We start from the raw sequence: 17,900 nt of genomic DNA, 5'->3' as shown, positions 1-17,900 counted from the left end.
TATATAAAAATAATAAAAATAAAATAAAACTAAAAATAATAAGAAATAAATAATAAGATAATAAATAATAAAAAGTGAATATAAATTAATAAAAATGAAATAATAAAAGTAAATGTAAATTAATAAAAAGAAAGAGTTTGGATGTGCAAGGAAAGGTGCCCAGACCCTGCTTGCACCAGACAGGGTTTGCTTGAGTGTTGGCAGGGTGGTGACAGGGATGCCTGGGTGGCTGCAGGCATTCCAAGGGTGACAGCAGGGATGCCAGGGAGGTGGCAGGGATGCAGGGATGCCTGGGTGACAGCAGGGATGCAGGGATGCCTGGGTGACAGCAGGGATGCCAGGGAGGTGGCAGGGATGCCAGGGATGCCTGGGTGACAGCAGGGATGCCAGGGAGGTGGCAGGGATGCAGGGATGCCCGGGCAGGCAGCTGTGGCTGCAGGACAGGGAACACACCAAGGGCTGGTGCTTGAGAGATCTGTTACATGGAGCTGAGTGGAGGAATTTCACACATAATCAGATTATATGCAAGCTTATTTTATATTCATTAAGTGCCTCTCGCGGGTAGCAAGTGCAGAATTACCCTGGGTCACTGTACTTTAGGAGACAGCACAAATATTATGTCGTGTTAAGTAGCTCTAGTAATTATTTTATTTGAAGGGGCATAAAGATCCCAACCCTTGCTGTGCTTTTGACAGTGATTCACCCTCCACTGACAGAGGTGAAAGATGCTACAGCAGAGAGAGAAGTGCCAGTGCTGAAAAACTTACTTTTAACAGGAGGTGATACTTCAAAACTCTCTGCATTGGAACCACCAGCAGATCTTGCAATTTGAATTTCCCATCCTGGACCTTCAGTGTGCATTCCTAGGAAGGGGATCAAGAAATCAGCAGTGAGAAAACAACAGCTTCACACCTAAAATAATGTTTTCAGAGACTAAAGGAAGTCTGTGAAGTCTTGAGAATGTTTGTTTGGCCCCTGTAAACTCAGTTCTGATGCCCACAGACCTGTGGTCCTTGCAGCCACCCAGCCAGGGCTGGGCTCCCACCACAGAGGACATCAAGGGATTAACCCAGGGGCTGGACCTTCAATTCCAGCCACTGCCATGCAAATGAGCCACTCCAGCCTAATGAGATGCTGCTCATTAGGGCACTGATGAATGCTCCCAGACCTGGGGAAATGTCACATGAAACCCATCTGCCTCAGCCACCTCCTCACTACTGCAGCTGATCTGTGAGGGGCTGGCACTGAGCATGCAGCCTGTGCCTCTGGAGTCACTGATGAGCATTAAGTCATTAAGATGAGCTAATTGTGGTTGCAGGAAGTTTTGTCACCATTACCTTTGCCCAGACTCATTTTCAGCCCCACTGTGTGACCAGACAGAGCTGCCACGAGGGAGGGAGGCACAGCAAAATCAGGGAGCAGCTGGATGCTCCAGCCTTGGTGTGAGACACAGAGAGCACATTTTACACAATTCCTAACTGCAGTTTTACCCCTGGATTGGGTTCACACAGGGAATCAAAGCACATTTGCAGAAGGTGAGGTAACACAGACAGACAGCCTGGCAAATTCTGATTAGCATCAGGAGCAAAGCAGCAATCAGAGCTGGGTAAAAACAGCAGCTCAAACAATGCAGCCCTTCTGGGGCTCCTTTGATTCCCTTAATGTCTGGATCAGCCCCTATTCACACTGAGGGGGCCAGGCCAGGAATTCTGGTGTTTGCTTGGGGATTTGGGTTTGCCTCTGAGTGTCCCCAGTGCTGCTGGTGGCTTTGGAAAACCACGTGGCTCCTGCTTTGGGGATGCTCAGCTGTTCTTTGCACAACTCCGAGAATTTGTCCCAGCCAGTCCCACTCAAATAAAATCACTGGTTTGTTTTGGCTTGGATAAACCTGGGGGGGAAGGACAGAGTGAGGGTCTGGTGAGGAGAAAAGGAAAAACCCCAGCTTTGCTCCCTCTGTGGCAGCACAGACACACTCTGACACCCTTCTTCTCTCTTGTCAATCAGACATTCCCCAGGCACCATGCTCAGCTCCAGCAGGTCCTCCCCAAAGCTGTGACAGGGCTGGGGACAGCCCTCAGCCCCCTGCTCACCTCCACCTTCTGCCTCACGTCCTCCCGGTTGGCAAGGAGGTGGTTCAGGGTGTTCTGGGCATATTCCATGTGGCTGCAGTACTTGCCATAAATCAGCAGCCTGGAGGGAAGGAAAATCACAGGTTTAACTGGAAATGCTGGCAGTTATAAGCTGTTGTAAAAGATGTATCAATGTGTGTACAGCAAAAGGTGAGGCAAACAGCCATCCCCCCTTTTCACTGCTTTTATTGTGTGGCTTTTTGACATTTAGATTTTCAACGTTTGAACATTTAGAAGCTTCCAGAGCCTGTGGAGGTGATGCAGCTCATGATGAACAGAAGGGGCTGGGTGGCCAGAGCAGAGGAGCCTGGTTTTGGAGGGGTAGATGAGACAGTGGGATGAAATTCTTCCTTGTGAAAGTGGTGAGGAACTGTAGAAGCTGTCCAGAGAGTTTCTGGAATTATCCAAGGCCACGCTGGATGGGGCTTGGAGCAACCTGGGATGGTGGAAGGTGTCCTTGCCCATGGCAGGGGGTGAGGTGGGATGAATTTAAAGGTCCCTTCCAACCCAAACCTTTCAGTGATTCTACGATGGTTCCGTGTCACATTTTAGAATCACATCTTCTTGAAAGAGCCACAGGGACCTAGAGATCAAGAGCCTGGGTAATTGGGAAAAGAATGTTGTCACAGCCTTTGGAAACACAGTGAAGCTCTGCATGGACAGCCTGGGCTATAAATTTAAACACTGACAAAAAAAGAGCAGTTTTGTCATGGATTCCCCCTTTTCCCTCATTAATCCTGCCTGACAGGGTTGGGTTTTCTCCCCCTTTCTGGCTGTTAACTGTGCTGCTGCTGCTAAGACACATCTTCCATCACAAACTGCACCTCATCCATTATCTGGGGGCCTCATCTCTCGATGGAGATGACCTGGGAACCACTGACCCAGTGCTCCATAAACATGGGACATTCACACCCTGCAGGGAAGAGAATAAAGAGATTTATGGAGCCACAGCCACTAAAGATTATTCTTCCACCATTTCCCCCTGACAATTTCTGCACAGGCACAAAAATATCCACCTTGCCAGCACGGGGAGAGCTTCAAAAAGGCTTCAGGAGCATAAATTCAAACCTCTGGCTTCCAGAGGAAGAGATTTACAAACTATTTCCTTAAAAAAGGCCCCTGCAAAGCCAAGGAGCAATGCATCATCTTGCCAGAATGTCTCCAAGGATGTGCAGGAGTTATTGGTCATGGACAGATCTGATGGAGGAAGGTCTCATATTCAGAGAGACCAAGTGGGGACTCTGGAGGTCCATGTTCCCTTCTTGGTGAGGCAAAACTGTCTCCCCAGTGAGTTCACCTCCTCCTCCTCCTGCCTTTCCTGAGGGAGGAAAGGACTCTGCCTGCTTACATCAGCTTGCTCCAAACTCTTCATCCCCAACAATCTGATTTTAGGGACTTCTCCAAGGCAAAACCCTCCTTGAGCAGCAGTTTCCCACAGCACCGATGTCCCCAAAGTCCCCATGGGCTGAGGAGAGCTTCAGATCCACCATCACCGCCTCACAGCTGCTTTTTCTCCTTCCCTCACACCTCTCCAAGGCTTTCAGGTCCTTCAGGAATTTGTTTGCAAGCTCCCTTAGGAAGGGGGTCAGCTGCTTCACCCATCTGCATGAACTCACCAGCTCCAAGCATCCTCCCAGCTCCCACCAGCATGTTAACAGAAAAAAACCATCGATTTAATGGCTCAAAACCCAGCCTTGTGCTCCTGCCTGGGCAGCAGTGTCACCTCCAGAACCCCTCCTGTGTCCCCTCCCTGCTCCCTGCGCCCACAGCCCTGCCCCAGGGCTGGCACTGGCATGCATGGGGCTGAGCCAGGAATCAGGAGATCAAAACCACCTGAGTGTTTTGAAATTATTTGCATTCCTCTTTGGAATATTTTTGCAATTTAGGCCAGAAAAAAAAAATGTCCTTTATAACGAGAGGCCCCCAGAATGATGGAAGATGTGACCTCACGGTGCGTTATTAATGCAGATGGTATTTCTGGAGTTATTGACTTCTGAATGGCATTTCTGTGTCTAGACACTGGTTTAATCACAGTGAAAAAACAGCCTGGCACCATTCCACAATGAATCACCCTTTGATTAGTATTAAGGATATTAAAGGCTTTTATCAACCTTATCTCTGCGTGCTGGGGTGCTCCTGCGTGCAGCCGCCAAAAGCCAGGATTGATTCTGTTTGTGAAAGAAACTTTTACATTTATTCATCGTGCAGAAGGTGCAGGATGAGCTCTGTGCCAAATATGAGATTCCTTGAGGGTGAGGAATCACTTTGATCAGAGCAGGGCTGAGTCTCCCCTGCACAGGAGTCACCCCACCACATCACAGCCCTTGCAGAGACCACACAAAACCCCTGGAGGTTTTGCTCCATTCCAGCTCATCTTTGTCCCCACAATCACATTGGGTGTTCAGTCTCCTGCAGGATGCTGAGCTCAAGGAAAATCCAGGGGTTTGCAGGAGCAGGGATCCAAGGCAGCCTGGTGGTCACAGGGGAGCTGTCCCAGCCTCTGCCCTGGGTCACCTGAAGTTGTGGCTGGGTTTTGCTGCTTAATGTCAGCTCTCAGTGATGTTTCAGCTGCCTCAAACCATTTTGCTGTGGAGGGTGCAAAGCTGGGCTGCTGTGAAAGGCATTTCTGGAATCACAGAATTATTAAGGTGGAAAAATACCTCTGAGTCCAACCATTAAGCCAGCACTGCCACGAAACCACGGCCCTAAGCACCACAGCCACACAATTTTTGGACACTTCCAGGGATGGTGACCCCACCACCACCCTGGGCAGCCTGTTCCAGTGCTTGACAACCCTCTCAGTGAAGAAATTTTCACTAATATCCATTCAAAACCTCCCCCGGTGGAACTTGAGGCTATTTCTTCTTGTCCTGTTGTTCCTTTAGAAAAAAGACAGATCCCCACCTGGCTCCAACCTCTTTTCAGGCTGTAGTAGACAGTGAGAAGGCAGAGAGCAACAAGAACTCTGTTTAAATCTCCAAAAATAACCCAAATCTGTTAGAACTGGAGCTGCCTGAAGCCTGGGATTCCTTTACCTCTCTTTGAACTCCAGGAACACTTTTGCCAGGCTGCTTCCTCCAGACATCATCGAGACATCGATGGCTCTCAGGAAACTGAAGTGCACTTTAATGAGGTCCTAAAACCAAGCAACAGCCAACACTTTACACACGTTCAAAGCAGGTGGGCAAGCAGAGCCCAGAGAAATGCACATTCCCTCCTCCACCAGGCAGGGGCTTCCCTCTTTTAGGTGGTTGTAAAGAAAGCTGTTCTGGTGGGAGGCAGCCCTGGCTGGCCTGGAGGACAGGGGTGTAATTCCAGCAGGGAGAAATGCCCCAGGGTGGGGAGGGAGGAGGATTTGGGATGGAAGGAGTGGAGGAGATGCCAGGTTTTGACCTAGACCCTGTGCACACCACAGCAGAAATAAATCCCTTCATCACTTTGTGCCTAAATCAGCTAAAACCCAGAGCCCCAGCCCTGAAACATCCACTAGATAGAATTGTTCTCCTTCCTAGAGCCCATACATTCCCCACCTCTAAAACTCAGTGTTAAAGAATGTCTCCTAAAGCACTTTAAGCTCCACAGCACACGAAATGCCGGGGCTCTCCAAGTGAATGCACAAATCTAACGGGAAATCAGAAAACCTCCTCCTAAGCAGGGAGAGGGCTGAGCTGCTGTGGAAAGAACAAAGATTTGAGGCACAATGCCCACGGTGTTACCTCCAAATTGATAAAAATAGCTTCCATGTCTTGGGGAGTCAGCACCAGCCTCAGGGGGTTCATGTAGTTCTGCAAGAGGGAAACGGAAAAGGGACTGAGGTACTGCAGAGCAGGGAACGAGGTTGTGCAAGGGTTATTTTATTTTATTTTATTTTATTTTATTTTATTTTATTTTATTTTAAACTTTCTGCTTCACCAGCTGAGTTCACCTGGGCAGGTTTTGATGAGTTTAAGCACTTGCAAAGGCAGAGGATGAGGAGGGATGGAAGTGGGAGCATGAATTCCATGAGTGCATCATCCCTGAGCTCCCACAGCATTTCCAGGAGTGGAAAGGTGCCAGACCCCCACCCATGGGTGCCCACAGCCCCTTCCCCTGCTAAAGCTGCAGCAAGGGGGGTGAAATGCACTCTGCTGCACTGAAGCATCTCCCCAGCCCTTTATCTCCCTGGAATTCTGCCCTTGAGAAGGCAGCAGTGATGTGATTACATGGGCAATGCCTTTCTGAACAAATACATATTCATAGGAACATCTACTGTTCTGTTGTGACTTGGGACTGCAAAAAAAACCCCAAATACAACAACCCAGGAGGGGAAATTCCACCCATGACACCACCAGGACCTGCAAAGCTTTAATTGATAAGAAAGCAATGATTTAACTCTTCCTTTCTCCCGCACCAAAGGGCTGTGGCTGTTTCCAAGGATCAAGGGTTCCTTGGAAACATAAATGACAAATATACTGGGACATTTTCCTGGAAAATGGGAAATGTTCTTCCATTTTTTCCCCCAGTTTTGCTCACAGCTTCTTCGGGTGAACTTTCAGCAGAACAGACAGAGGGAAAGAATGGCAAAAGGGGAGGAAACAAAAGCATCGGGGTGATTAGAAATGGCAGCTTGATTTTCATTATTGTTCTTCCTTCCTGCAGCTTTCCTGGGAGCAGGAATCACCTCCAGGCTCCATCCATTGCTGAGGTGTTCCCTTTCATTTGTTTTTTAAAAGAAAGGAGCCACAATAATTCATCAAAACCAATTAAACCCCCGCAAATTTAGGCAGCAGAACGTTCCTTTTAATCCAATTAGCTTCAATGGCAAGTCAGCACAGCTTCAGCACTCGGAATGAAGGAATTATTCCGTGGCAATCAGAGTGATAAGAGATATCTGCAAACACAGCTCTTATCAGCAAACCCGGCCTGGCTGAGCCAGGAGTGGGAGATTCTCACCCCAGGATGGGGGGACACAGCAGGAGCGTTTTCAGCCTGGCTCTAATCTGCAGCAATCACAATAAAAGGTGCTGGTTTTGCCTCCTGCACATTGCTGCTTCTCAGGGTTTTGTGGATTCCCCCTCCTCTCCCATTTTCCTCCATCCTGCCCCTCACATCTCCCAGTTTTGGGAGCAAGGACCAACCCAGCACAATTCATGTGGGACGCAGGGCTGCTGGGGGAAGCAGGGCTCAGCTCTCACCTTTTCTATGTCTTCAAGGGTTTTGTAGTATTTGGCCTCAGTTTCTTGGATTTCTAGCAAACAGCAATTCCTTTTGTCATCTTCTGTCATTCCCATTTTCTAGGGAAAGGCAAAATAATTCATGGTCAGATGGTCCTAAGGGTGGCCCAGCAACCAAGCACAACTTTGGAAAATCAGGAGAGAACCCCTACTGGTTTATGCTAAAGGGAACTATTTTTATCCAAAAAATATATGGAGGAACCTTGGCTGTGTTGTTAAATGTGTTTCAACATGGAAAAACTGCATTTTTTGCATTTATTACAGCCACACCACCAAAGGCTATCAGCTAAAGAAGAATAATAAGAGATAAAGGCTGATTTTTTTCTCTTTCTAATTTTTTTTTTAATTGCTTAAGATGAAACTCACAACAGATACTAAGTGGGTCACAAATAATACATCAGACTCACACAAATCCCTGGCCAGGGTTGCCAATTCTCCTGATTTTAGGTCAAATCTGATAAAACGTGCTTTTCCCAAAGCCCCAGCTCCTGGAGTCACTTGTGCTCTGCAAAGCTGGGCCCACGTGTCGGGAGCTGCTGCACTTGGCAGGGCAGAATGTGAATTTGGGAGGGAGTTCAGTGCTGGGGTTTCATGGATCATGCACAGGAACAGAGCCCCTCTGTCCACCCCCTCAGAACTCACAGCTGGGACCCAGCAGCTGCACGAAACCCCAGATTTTAATCAATTCCTCTTACCTGCATGTATCTAATCTGAAGCATGCAGAAATACAAGAAGCCATTAGCATCACACGCTTGCTGTTGCAACAAATGTTACCCAAAAACGTTCAGTTTTGGGGGAGATATATTAAAAATAGATTCTTTTGCTCAGGGAAGTGAAAGGGAGTCACAGCTCTCAACTGCTCAGCAGAAAGCATAAAATAATGTGGAGGGGACAGTGAAAAATTGCCAATTCCATGGACCTTAATCCCATATTACCTGGCTGCTGGAGCTTTCCCCCATTTTTTCCCATTTATGCAAAATATTCCTACCAAAACCTTCCCCTGGGGCAGTTCTTGGGCCAAGTGGCTTTTGCAATTGGTGGCAAAAACCACTGGAGCTGTGCTGCCTTCAGCTCCAAGCACTTTGGCAGGATCAGGGGGAATATTCTGGGCCCAACCCCACGATGCAGAGGGGGTTTTGGTGTGCAGGGAGCTCCCCCAGCTGCAGCCAAGGCGCAAAGGGATGGAATGAGGGGTTTATGATCTTTGAGGAACCAGAGCTACGGCACCCATGGATGGAGCCTTGCATTCCCAGGCTCCAGCCCCTCCAGGGATTGATCACTGAACTTGTCCATTGATCCTGCTTTGTTCCAGGGAGGTGGGAACCAGGGGACAGTGGCTGAACAAAGCCTGGGGGAGGCAGATATTGGAGGGGGGGCAGAAAATTTGGAAGGTCACACTCTGGGACACAGGTAGGGAGGTGGCTGTGGGCACCCTGGGGAGGTGCAAGGGCCACCAACACCTCCTTGGCTCACCCATGGAGTGTGATATTTGCTCCAGAGCCCTTGGAGACATCCATGATGCTGTCCTTGCCTCACACTCAGGCTTGTTAGAGGTGACAAATGGGGCATCCCCAATGCCACACTGGTCCCTGCTGCCCCAGAAAGCTCCACTGTAAACATCCTCGTGCTCCAGGGAGGAGCAGCAGGCCCAGACAGCTGCTGGCTCCCTGACACACAGATCTGTCACCCTGCACTAAAAATACCAGTGGCACCTCTGGCTGACGGAGCAGGAGGAGCCTCCCTGGAAAGGCTGGAGTGACACAGCCTCAGCAGCAGCAGCAAAATCCTATTTTTAGCTTCTCTTTCAGGGCTTATTAGGCCTCCCTTTCCCCTCCCTCCTCCCCAACCCCTGCAGATGACAGGCTGGGCTGGGAAACTCCTTGTAGAACCCCTGTGGGCTGGTGCCATCCCAGTCTGGAGGAGCGACTCCGAGCAATTCCCGTCCCTGCAGCATCACCTGCCAGTGGCAGGGAGTTCTGTCCTCCCTGGAACCCCCTCCCTCCCCCTCCCGGCGAGGTGTGGCTGTGAGAACACAGCTGGGCCGTTACCATGGGCTGCTGCACCTCCACTCTGATGATATCCTCGTAGATATCATCGCCCTCATCCTCGCAGGGCACGCAGTCGTAGATGTCCTCCCCCAGGTCGTGCTCGCTGCAAGGAGAAGGAGAAGGAGTCAGGGATAACACGCAGGGGATGTTCACTGGCACTTCATCAGCACCAAGGAGGGAGGAGAACCCCAGTAAGAGAATCCTGTGGGAATTCAGCCCCTGCTCTCTGTTTTTCCCGGATCAGTGCCCGCTGCACATTTCTTTCCGCTGGCTGGAGGCTGGAAAAGGCAGAACGCTGCTGGACACGAGCAGGGATCACAGCCAAGAATGGCTCTGTGCCCTGTGCCAGGCTCTGTGCCCTGTGCCAGGCTCTGTGCCCACGATGCCCACAGCACCACGGGCTGCCAGCTCTGCCCCTGCAGATCCTTTTGCTCAGCACTAATGGGCCCAGCTGAGATGGATCTGCCAGCCAAGCACCCAGAGGGGCCACCTGAGCCACCAGCTCCAGCTCCACCTGCCCCAAAAGTGGCCACAACCTCCCCTTCAGCTCCTCTGCAGGACCAGGACAGATCTTGCCTCAGTGACTTTGTATCGTGCTCAGAGAATTCACTCTAAGGTTGGATTTTGGTCTGCTTAAGGCTCTGCGTTTGTTCTTGATCTGATTTTTCTTTTCCTCACTGAAAACATTTATTTGTGCCAAAAAACCATCCCCTTCCCCCAGCCAGGGGTGCAAACTGCTGTAGGAGCCCAGATGCACTCCAAGCAGGAGCAGATATTATATTAAACACTCAACCAATGTCTCTGAGCAGTAGCAGAAGCATCCCAGCCCTGATGAACCAACCCTGGGCTGTGCAGGACCCACAGCAATGCCAGGACCCAGCCCTGGGCATTCCATCCAGGTTTAAACACTCTGCATCCCATTATCTGAGTGATGCACCAACTCCCACAAAACCCTGCCCTGATGGGGAACAGGGTGATTTTTAATCCAGCATTTCCCAGAGGAGCTGGAGGCTCTCCTGACCGCCATAAAACAATCTGCTTGGTGGACAGAGGCCAATAACACCATTTACAGCAGGGAGAAATTAAGCAGCAAAGCGTCACATTTTGAGGACCAGCCCCACCACTTTGGAGCTGCCCCTGCATTCCCAGGCTTCAAAGGCATCCCAGAGCTGTAGAGCCCAGTTTGTGCTAAAGGTGATGCTGTTCAGTAATTAATTATCATCTGAGCCTCCACACCCCTCCCAGGGGCTCCTCAGCCTCGGAATACTTTTGAAAATTCGGCCCATATTAAATACCAATTAACAATAATAATTCCAGTGCTTAGATCTACAGGTGCTGGCTGCTAACAGCTCCCACTGAAGTCAATCCCACAGGATCAGGACAGTGTGAAATGCTGGAATATCAAACAGTGCTCGCATATTTTACGAGCTGTGCCTTTCAACAGGGGCATTAATTACACACAAATAAATTTAGGTGTAAAGCTGTGCTCCAAGAGTGACACTCAACATCTCTCTATTACGTATCAGGGAGCAGCAGAGCACATCTGCCTGCAAAACCAGGCTGCTTAACTACGGCCCCTTCTATTTATACAAGCAGATTTATTCAAGAAAAGTTTGGGGATTTTAAATAAATACACTGGCATGATGTATCCATCCCATTCTTCCCGGGTGATGCATTGCAGCTGCTGCAATAATGCCCACTAATAGCTGGTGATCCATCTTCCCCCTCCCAGGCATCACCGTTATTATCTGCACCAATATTTATATTCTCAGCTCTGCTCCTCTTCCAGAGCCAGTCACTCCCAGCTCCTGATGAATCTCCCTGCCCACACCTCTCTCGGGTTGCTGGCTGCCTCTCCATACATCATTTCCATGGCTGGAGGGGTTTTGGGAATGTGTGGTTGGGTTAATGGCACGGGCAGGAGCCCAGCTGGGTGTGGAAATGATGCCTTGGGAAGGCTGAGCTAGAACAGAGGCTGGGCAGAGTTAAAGGATAAAGCAGGGATTTATTAAAAGGATCTCCTCAAGGGATCCACCTTGGGCAGCACAAGAGCCCAGCCAGGGCTGCACCCAAGATGAACCAAAATGGTCCCAAAATGCACCCAAAATGAACCAAAATGGGCACAAAATGCACCCAAGATGAACCAAAATGGTCCCAAAATGCACGAGCGCTCACGGGGTCTCTCCCTGGGATCAGTTCTGCTGCATTTGCATCTTGCAGTTCATTGTCCCATTCCAGCTTTAGCCCAGGCAGTCCCACCCTGCTTGTTTTCCTCTCTTCAGCTTACGTTCTTTCTGCTCTTGTGGCTGAGATTTGGATCATTTGTCCTTGGTGCCCAGCTGGAGCAGGAATTGTTTTGTCTCCCTGCTCTGTGCACAGAGCTCAGCATCCCCTCATATGAAGCTCAGAACTGCACACCAAAGCAGCCCAGAATAATATAACAATATAATATATCTGAAAAATATAAAAGCTAAAACCTCAGGCATCATTTCCTCCTAAGGCATCAACACAAGCAGGGGTGTGCTGCTGAAGGGGCTTTCACAGGATCATCAGGGTTGGGAGAACCCTCCAAGAATATCTGGGTCAACCTGAACCCAGCACCACCATCCCTCAGCCATGTCCCCAAGTGCCAGATGGGTTTTGCTCAACCATGGGCTGAGACTGGAGAAGGGTGGATGCCCCATGATGGCCTTTCCCACCAGGAAAGAAACACCTCCCAAGGGACAATCCAGCAGATTTGCCCTCAGAAGTGCCAGCAGCCCTTGGACACAAATGCTGCCCCCACCCCTCTCAGCTCCACTCCCCTAATGAAGGGGCTGAGCCTCGCTGCTCCAGCCCTTCCTGGTGCTCCACACCAGAACAAGCCCTTCTCTACTCCAATTTCTGGTTTGGGGGAAAAAATAGGAACTATTCCCACATCCTGGGGACACCCAGAGAGGCACCTCCACTCCAGAGCTCTGGGGAGAAGCAGCAGAGTTCCTCAAACCCAACAACCGTGGCAATATTACAACATCACCACGGTCCAGCAGTCTGTTATTTATTAAAACACATTCTCAGTGCATCTCTGAGAAACACCAGAGGCTGGCAGCTTTTATGGAGAGCAGTAAAGCACGAGGATCAGCCTCTCCTGGAGCAGCCCAGCTCCTGCAGGGCCGTATGGATATTGACATCTCTGCTTTGCACATACTGATCCTCACCTGTCCCCACCTTGTGAAAATACACACCCTCCCTGTCCTTAAAACAGGGATTGGGATGATTTTAGCCAGTGGAAACCTCAGGACACGCTGAATTCAGGCAATAAATTCAGCATCCCAGGCATGTCAGGGGCAGATGGAACAACTTGAGCAAGGAAAGCCAGATCACCTCATTCCTCACAAAGAAAAGCAATTTACTCCTTCAATAAAAGCGGCAGAGTCTGTGAGTAACCCGTGGGTATCAGAGCCTGTGATCTACTGCCTGGATTAGGAGATTCATTGACAGCTCTGGGGTTAGGAAAGGGATTTCAGGCGCCCTTCAGAGGGAACACCAGCACTTGCAATTACTGTTATTAGGATGGATGCAACCAGCTTTGGGCTGGCAGCCTCTTGCCGAGCCAGAAAAGCTGATAATGAATAAAGCTTTTCATATCTAAGGCAATTTCAGGCTAAAACAATGCTTTTGGCTGAGCACTGCCTCGCTGGCAGTGCCTGCTGGGCACTAACACCCACCCAGGCAGGCAGCAGCCATGCCAAGGAGCAGCTCCCAGAGCACAGGGAATGGTGCCAGGATGCTGCCTTGGAGTGGGGGAAAGGGAAGGACAAATCCATAAAATCACAGCATTTTTGGGGCTGGAAAGGACCATGGGCACAAACAGCTTGTGATGCCCCAATAAATGACACGCAGCAGGTCCTGCACGCTGAAGGAACCCTGCACTCATCTCTGCAGTGACACTGGGGAAGCCCTGAGGGATTTCAGGGCCACTGAAGAGCCTCTCCAGCCATAAAAGCTGCTGTGGGAAGTTGATGAGTTTGTACCAGCCTCAAGAATTCAAGGACAAACCCTCATGACAAACCCACCACAGCAAAACTCCGTCCAAACCACACTGAGGAAAGAGCCAGAACCACCAGGAACAGCAAAAGAAAGAGCAGCAGGGGACAGAAGGAGCTAAAATAAGACAACCAAGAGACAACCCCAGATTTCCAGTCCCGTGACCAGGGTTAAGAGCCAGAAGATCTCAGAGCCACCAGGCTGGGAGGTTTGCAGGGTCTCTGAGGCTCCAGCCCATCCCAATCCCCACTTTCTCATCCTCACTCTGCACTCACAGCTATAAATGCACGGTTCCTCCAGCCAACCCCCTCATTCTGTCAGAGAGGACAAGCAGAACCCTAAATTTGCAGCACATCTGGCAGGTTTAGGTTTCAGGGTGAGGGAGTGCAAGATGTGCAGCTGGGGGACTCGAGATCTTGCAGGGTTTTAATTACTCAGATTTGACTTGGATGGAGACACTTGTCTGGAAATAGAAGCCTTTCCCCATCTATTCTTCTTGGGTGTTACATTCCCCATTCCAAGCGGAATTTCTTAGGCTCTGATCCTAAGAAAAGTGACCAATATGATCTCAGAAATGGCACGAGCAGGACATGTAAAAATCAATAGGAGTGACACACAAGGGACAGACACATTTACAGGCATTCTGGCTCAAGTGCCCTGCACCACGGAGCCATTTATTTGAGGGGCTGTCGTGCCTGCTTTGTCCAACATAAAAATAATGGGAAAAGTGGCAGCTCACTTATCATCTCACCTTGGCTCCTGTGCTCGTTACTTTTGTTAATGCATTTGAGAAATTCTGCTGATCACAGCGCTATTTTGGAAGATGTGAGGGGGGCAAGAAGTGAAAGAAGCAGGAGAAACTTCAGCAAGAAGCTGAGCCCAGAAGAGGCCTCACTTGAGAAACTGTGGCCTAGCACATTTCCTTCCCCTCTTCTCCAGGATGGAAAGGTTTGGAATACACAATTATCCCAATGAATTTATTGGGGATAAATTCCCAGCGAGCTGCAGCTCAAAACAAGAGCAGGGGACATCAACATCAACCTGTGGGACAAAGCTCTCCAAGGGTAGGGTTTGGAGGGGACCTGCTTTGCCTAAAACACTTTTTTGGTCCTTTATGCAACACCTACAACTCCTCTCCTCATAACAAATTATCTTCAGAAGAGAAAGCAAAGGTAAAAGTAATGCAAATTAAATGTTTCACATCAAACCATCCACAGAACTTCTGCCTGACTCTTGAATTCTTCAAGCAGCCAACAAAGAACCCAATATCTGCCCTGTGTCATCCACCTAATTGTGCCACTGCAGAGGAGAAGGTTCATCATAAAGAAGGCTCTGGGGCTGTAAAGAGAGCCAGGATTAATCACTGCCATAAATTTAACGAGACAAAATAACTGGAGAGAGCTCAAGTGGCAGCGGAGAAAATTTAGGTGAAATGTTAAATATAACTCTGAGGTACCAGGATGGTTTGGAGCAGCTGAAAGAGCCATAAAGGGGGATGGAAAAGCAGTTAGCAGGGCAGTAAGGTGGATAATTGCCTCCTGACATCAGCTCCCAGCAGCCACAGCCATGTGGGAAGCAGCAGCTCCCCTCCCCAGGGATCTGCAGGAGCATCCTCGGGACAAGGGTCACTGGCAATCCCTGATCTGGGGGCACAGAGGATGAACCCACACGCTGCTGCTGCTGCTGCTGCTGCAAAACCCAGCTCATTTCATGGACAAACTCCCCCCAGATGGCTGAAGGAGCATCCTCAGGACAAGGGTCACAGACAATCCCTGATCTGGGGACACAGAGGATGAACCCACACACTGCTGCTGCTGCAAAACCCAGCTCATTTCATGGACAACCACCCCCCAAACGGCTGCTCCAGGGTCTGGCATGGGGCTGGCTGGAATAAATCAGGCAGCAGAGGCCAATTGTCCCTTTCCAGCTCCCCACAGCATCCACCAGGCAGCACTTGCAATGCAAGCAGCCCCTGCCATCTGCCCAGGCTGGCTGCAAGCTGCCATCTGGCCCAGGGCACAGCAAAATGAGGGGCCAGAGGGCTGGAAACAGGGAATTTGAGAACTTCCCAGCTCCCCTGATAGCCTTTTAGCTTCCCTTCCCCTTTCCATCACCAATTGTTCGGGGGTTTTTTTTAACTAAATAGCTGTTTCCAGGCAATTATGTGCCTTGATCTGCAGGCTGGGGATGTGTCTGGAGCTGGGATTAATCCCTGCACCACCCCAAAGGTGAAAGCACAATGGGGTCACCAAGGCTTAAACACCATTTAAACACACAGGACCCCGTGGCTGCCCCATGACTGCACACACAGCAGCCCCTGTCCAGGCCTGGTTTTTGTCCCACAGCTCCTCCCTGCTGGGAGAGCTCTCAGGATAAAGGTTCTCACTCTTTAGAGCATCATGGGGACAACAGGGACAAAGCCTGGTTCCTTCTGCTCCCCAAATCAGCACCTCCATCACAAATATGTTCATATTTTAAAGGCTCTGCAGCACAGGAATTCAAAACCGTGACTTGGGGACACCAAACTAGTCCACTCAAGTTGAAATGAAGCATTCTGACATTCTCCAAAGAAAACCTCATTTACCAGCCCTCAAAATGCCTTGTTAGAACCAACTCAGGGTTTATCCTGAGCTTTTTCTCCAAAGAGAAAAGGCTGAGGGGTTCTCCAGGGAGTTTTTGGGGTTTTCCCAGCTATGAGGGGATTCTGATGCTGTTTTGTAGGCCGTGTTTCCATGCACTGGGAGGGCAGGCCTGGGTGAGGGAATCTGTGCAATCCCTGCTCATTTCAACATGCCTTTCCCCAGCAAGTCCTAAATAAGATGTAAAAGAAGAGGATTTTACAGAGAATGGGGAAAAAAGGGAAAGTTAAATTTGGAGATCTGGGACAGAACAGGGAAATCAGTTTAAATAAACCTCCAAGTTATCTGCTGGGCATCACAGCCCCTCTGCCCAAGGGACAATTTGGGAAGTTTCCACCTGGACACCTTATCCCCAGCAGACTGGGACAAGGGAACCAGTTTGGGAACCCACTTCCAGCACCAAATAACCAATTAAAGCTGGGAACCCACTTCCAGCACCAAATAACCAAGGGCAGCACCCCAAACCCACCCTTTCTAGGCCAGCACTGCCATCCCCACCAGCACTCTTGTGGGAGTCCCCACACAAATCTCTCTCCAATTAAAAGCACATCTCTGTGTGAGAAACAGGAATTTTAAACCCCAATATTAAAGGGATTTTGAGAACTTTTGGAGAGGGGGCACAAATAAATGCTATTCTTGAAAAGATCCCTTTCTGAGTTAAAATTTTATTAAACTGCAGCTGCTGGGAGCCAACAGCAAGCAGGGAATTCCAGGGCACTCCATTCCCTCTGCTGGTAATTTATGATTTACTTTTGTAATAACTGAAGCCATAAGGAACTCATTGGATTAAGGAGTCTTATTATTTATGTTGTGGAACAATAATATTTAACTGCATAAAGCCACACATCCACCCATGCACTCCATCCCTCCCTATGAGGCAGACAGAGCCCTGGCTCGATGGGAATGCTGCCATTGAATTCCAATAGTGCCTGCACTTCACCGTGTGTGCTGCAGTTCAAGGTTGATTTTAAAAGCCTGTTACATCACCACCACAGGCACAAAAAGCAGATAAACACAGACAGAGACAGCAGCAGCATCACCCCACGTCCCACCAAGGACAAGCAGGACGGGTGCCACGGCAGGACGTGGCTACAACAACCCTGGAAGTGTCCAAGGCCAGCTTGGATGGGGCTTGGAGCCACGTGGGATAGTGAGAAGTGTCCCTGCCCATTGCAAACAGGTGTGATGAAAAGGTCTTTAAGTCCTTTTCAACCCAAATATTCTCTGATTGCCCCAGGACCAAAATCACACATGGGGGTGCAGCTCCAGAAAACACCATGGGGGAAAATTAGTACCTCACTCCCAGAGCTGGCTTGGATCACCTTAGAGGATGAAGGGTTTTGGGATTTAGGAGGAGTTTGGGAGGTTTGGCCCCTTTCACCCCCCACCAAGCCACTCATCAGCTCAACCTGATTAAAAGCGACATCTCCCAGGGCTTCCCACCAGAAAAAGATGGACTTTTGTCAGAGCACAAAAATCTCCTGGCCAAAGGATCAAAGCAGCCGTGCTGGCTCTCCCAGCCCTGCTGTCAAACTTTATCTGCCTCTGCTGGAAAAGCCACAGGAACTTTTCCCTCAGCCCTCCCAGGAGAAGGTGAGGCCACTCACTCCGCCAGCTCCTCCAAGCTCCGGTACACGTCATCGTCATTCTCCGTGGTCTCCTCCGAAGGGAAGGGCCTGGCAAGGGAAGGAATGACAGGGTTAGATTTTTATATTGGTGCCTCACCCCTCACAGCAGAGCCCCTGAGCTCAGCCCAGCCCTGAGCATCCTGCTGAGCAGCACAGAATGTTCACTGCAAAGCTGGTTTTGTCCCAGCTCCGCTGCTTCCCCAGGGCGCAGCAGGAA

The 17,900-nt window shown here is 49.7% G+C and overlaps 1 protein-coding gene across 1 annotated transcript in view; it reads right to left on the bottom strand.

Annotated features, from left to right (window-relative positions):
* The window catches only part of VAV2 (vav guanine nucleotide exchange factor 2), an 89,873-nt gene that overhangs the window by 18,068 nt on the left and 53,905 nt on the right, over positions 1-17,900 (bottom strand). Inside the window, exons 4-11 of the mRNA XM_031057289.1 lie at positions 17,663-17,731; positions 9,391-9,493; positions 8,038-8,052; positions 7,304-7,402; positions 5,846-5,914; positions 5,165-5,265; positions 2,091-2,190; positions 768-863 (exon numbers count right to left, since the gene is read on the bottom strand). Coding sequence (XP_030913149.1) covers positions 768-863; positions 2,091-2,190; positions 5,165-5,265; positions 5,846-5,914; positions 7,304-7,402; positions 8,038-8,052; positions 9,391-9,493; positions 17,663-17,731 — 652 coding nt within the window. The remainder of the gene's footprint in view (positions 1-767; positions 864-2,090; positions 2,191-5,164; positions 5,266-5,845; positions 5,915-7,303; positions 7,403-8,037; positions 8,053-9,390; positions 9,494-17,662; positions 17,732-17,900) is intronic.

Source organism: Geospiza fortis, unplaced genomic scaffold, assembly GCF_000277835.1.
Source record: "Geospiza fortis unplaced genomic scaffold, GeoFor_1.0 scaffold27, whole genome shotgun sequence".
Taxonomy (NCBI): domain Eukaryota; kingdom Metazoa; phylum Chordata; class Aves; order Passeriformes; family Thraupidae; genus Geospiza; species Geospiza fortis.
Note: the sequence above shows the minus strand (reverse complement) of the source record. Positions and strands in the feature narration are given on the sequence as shown.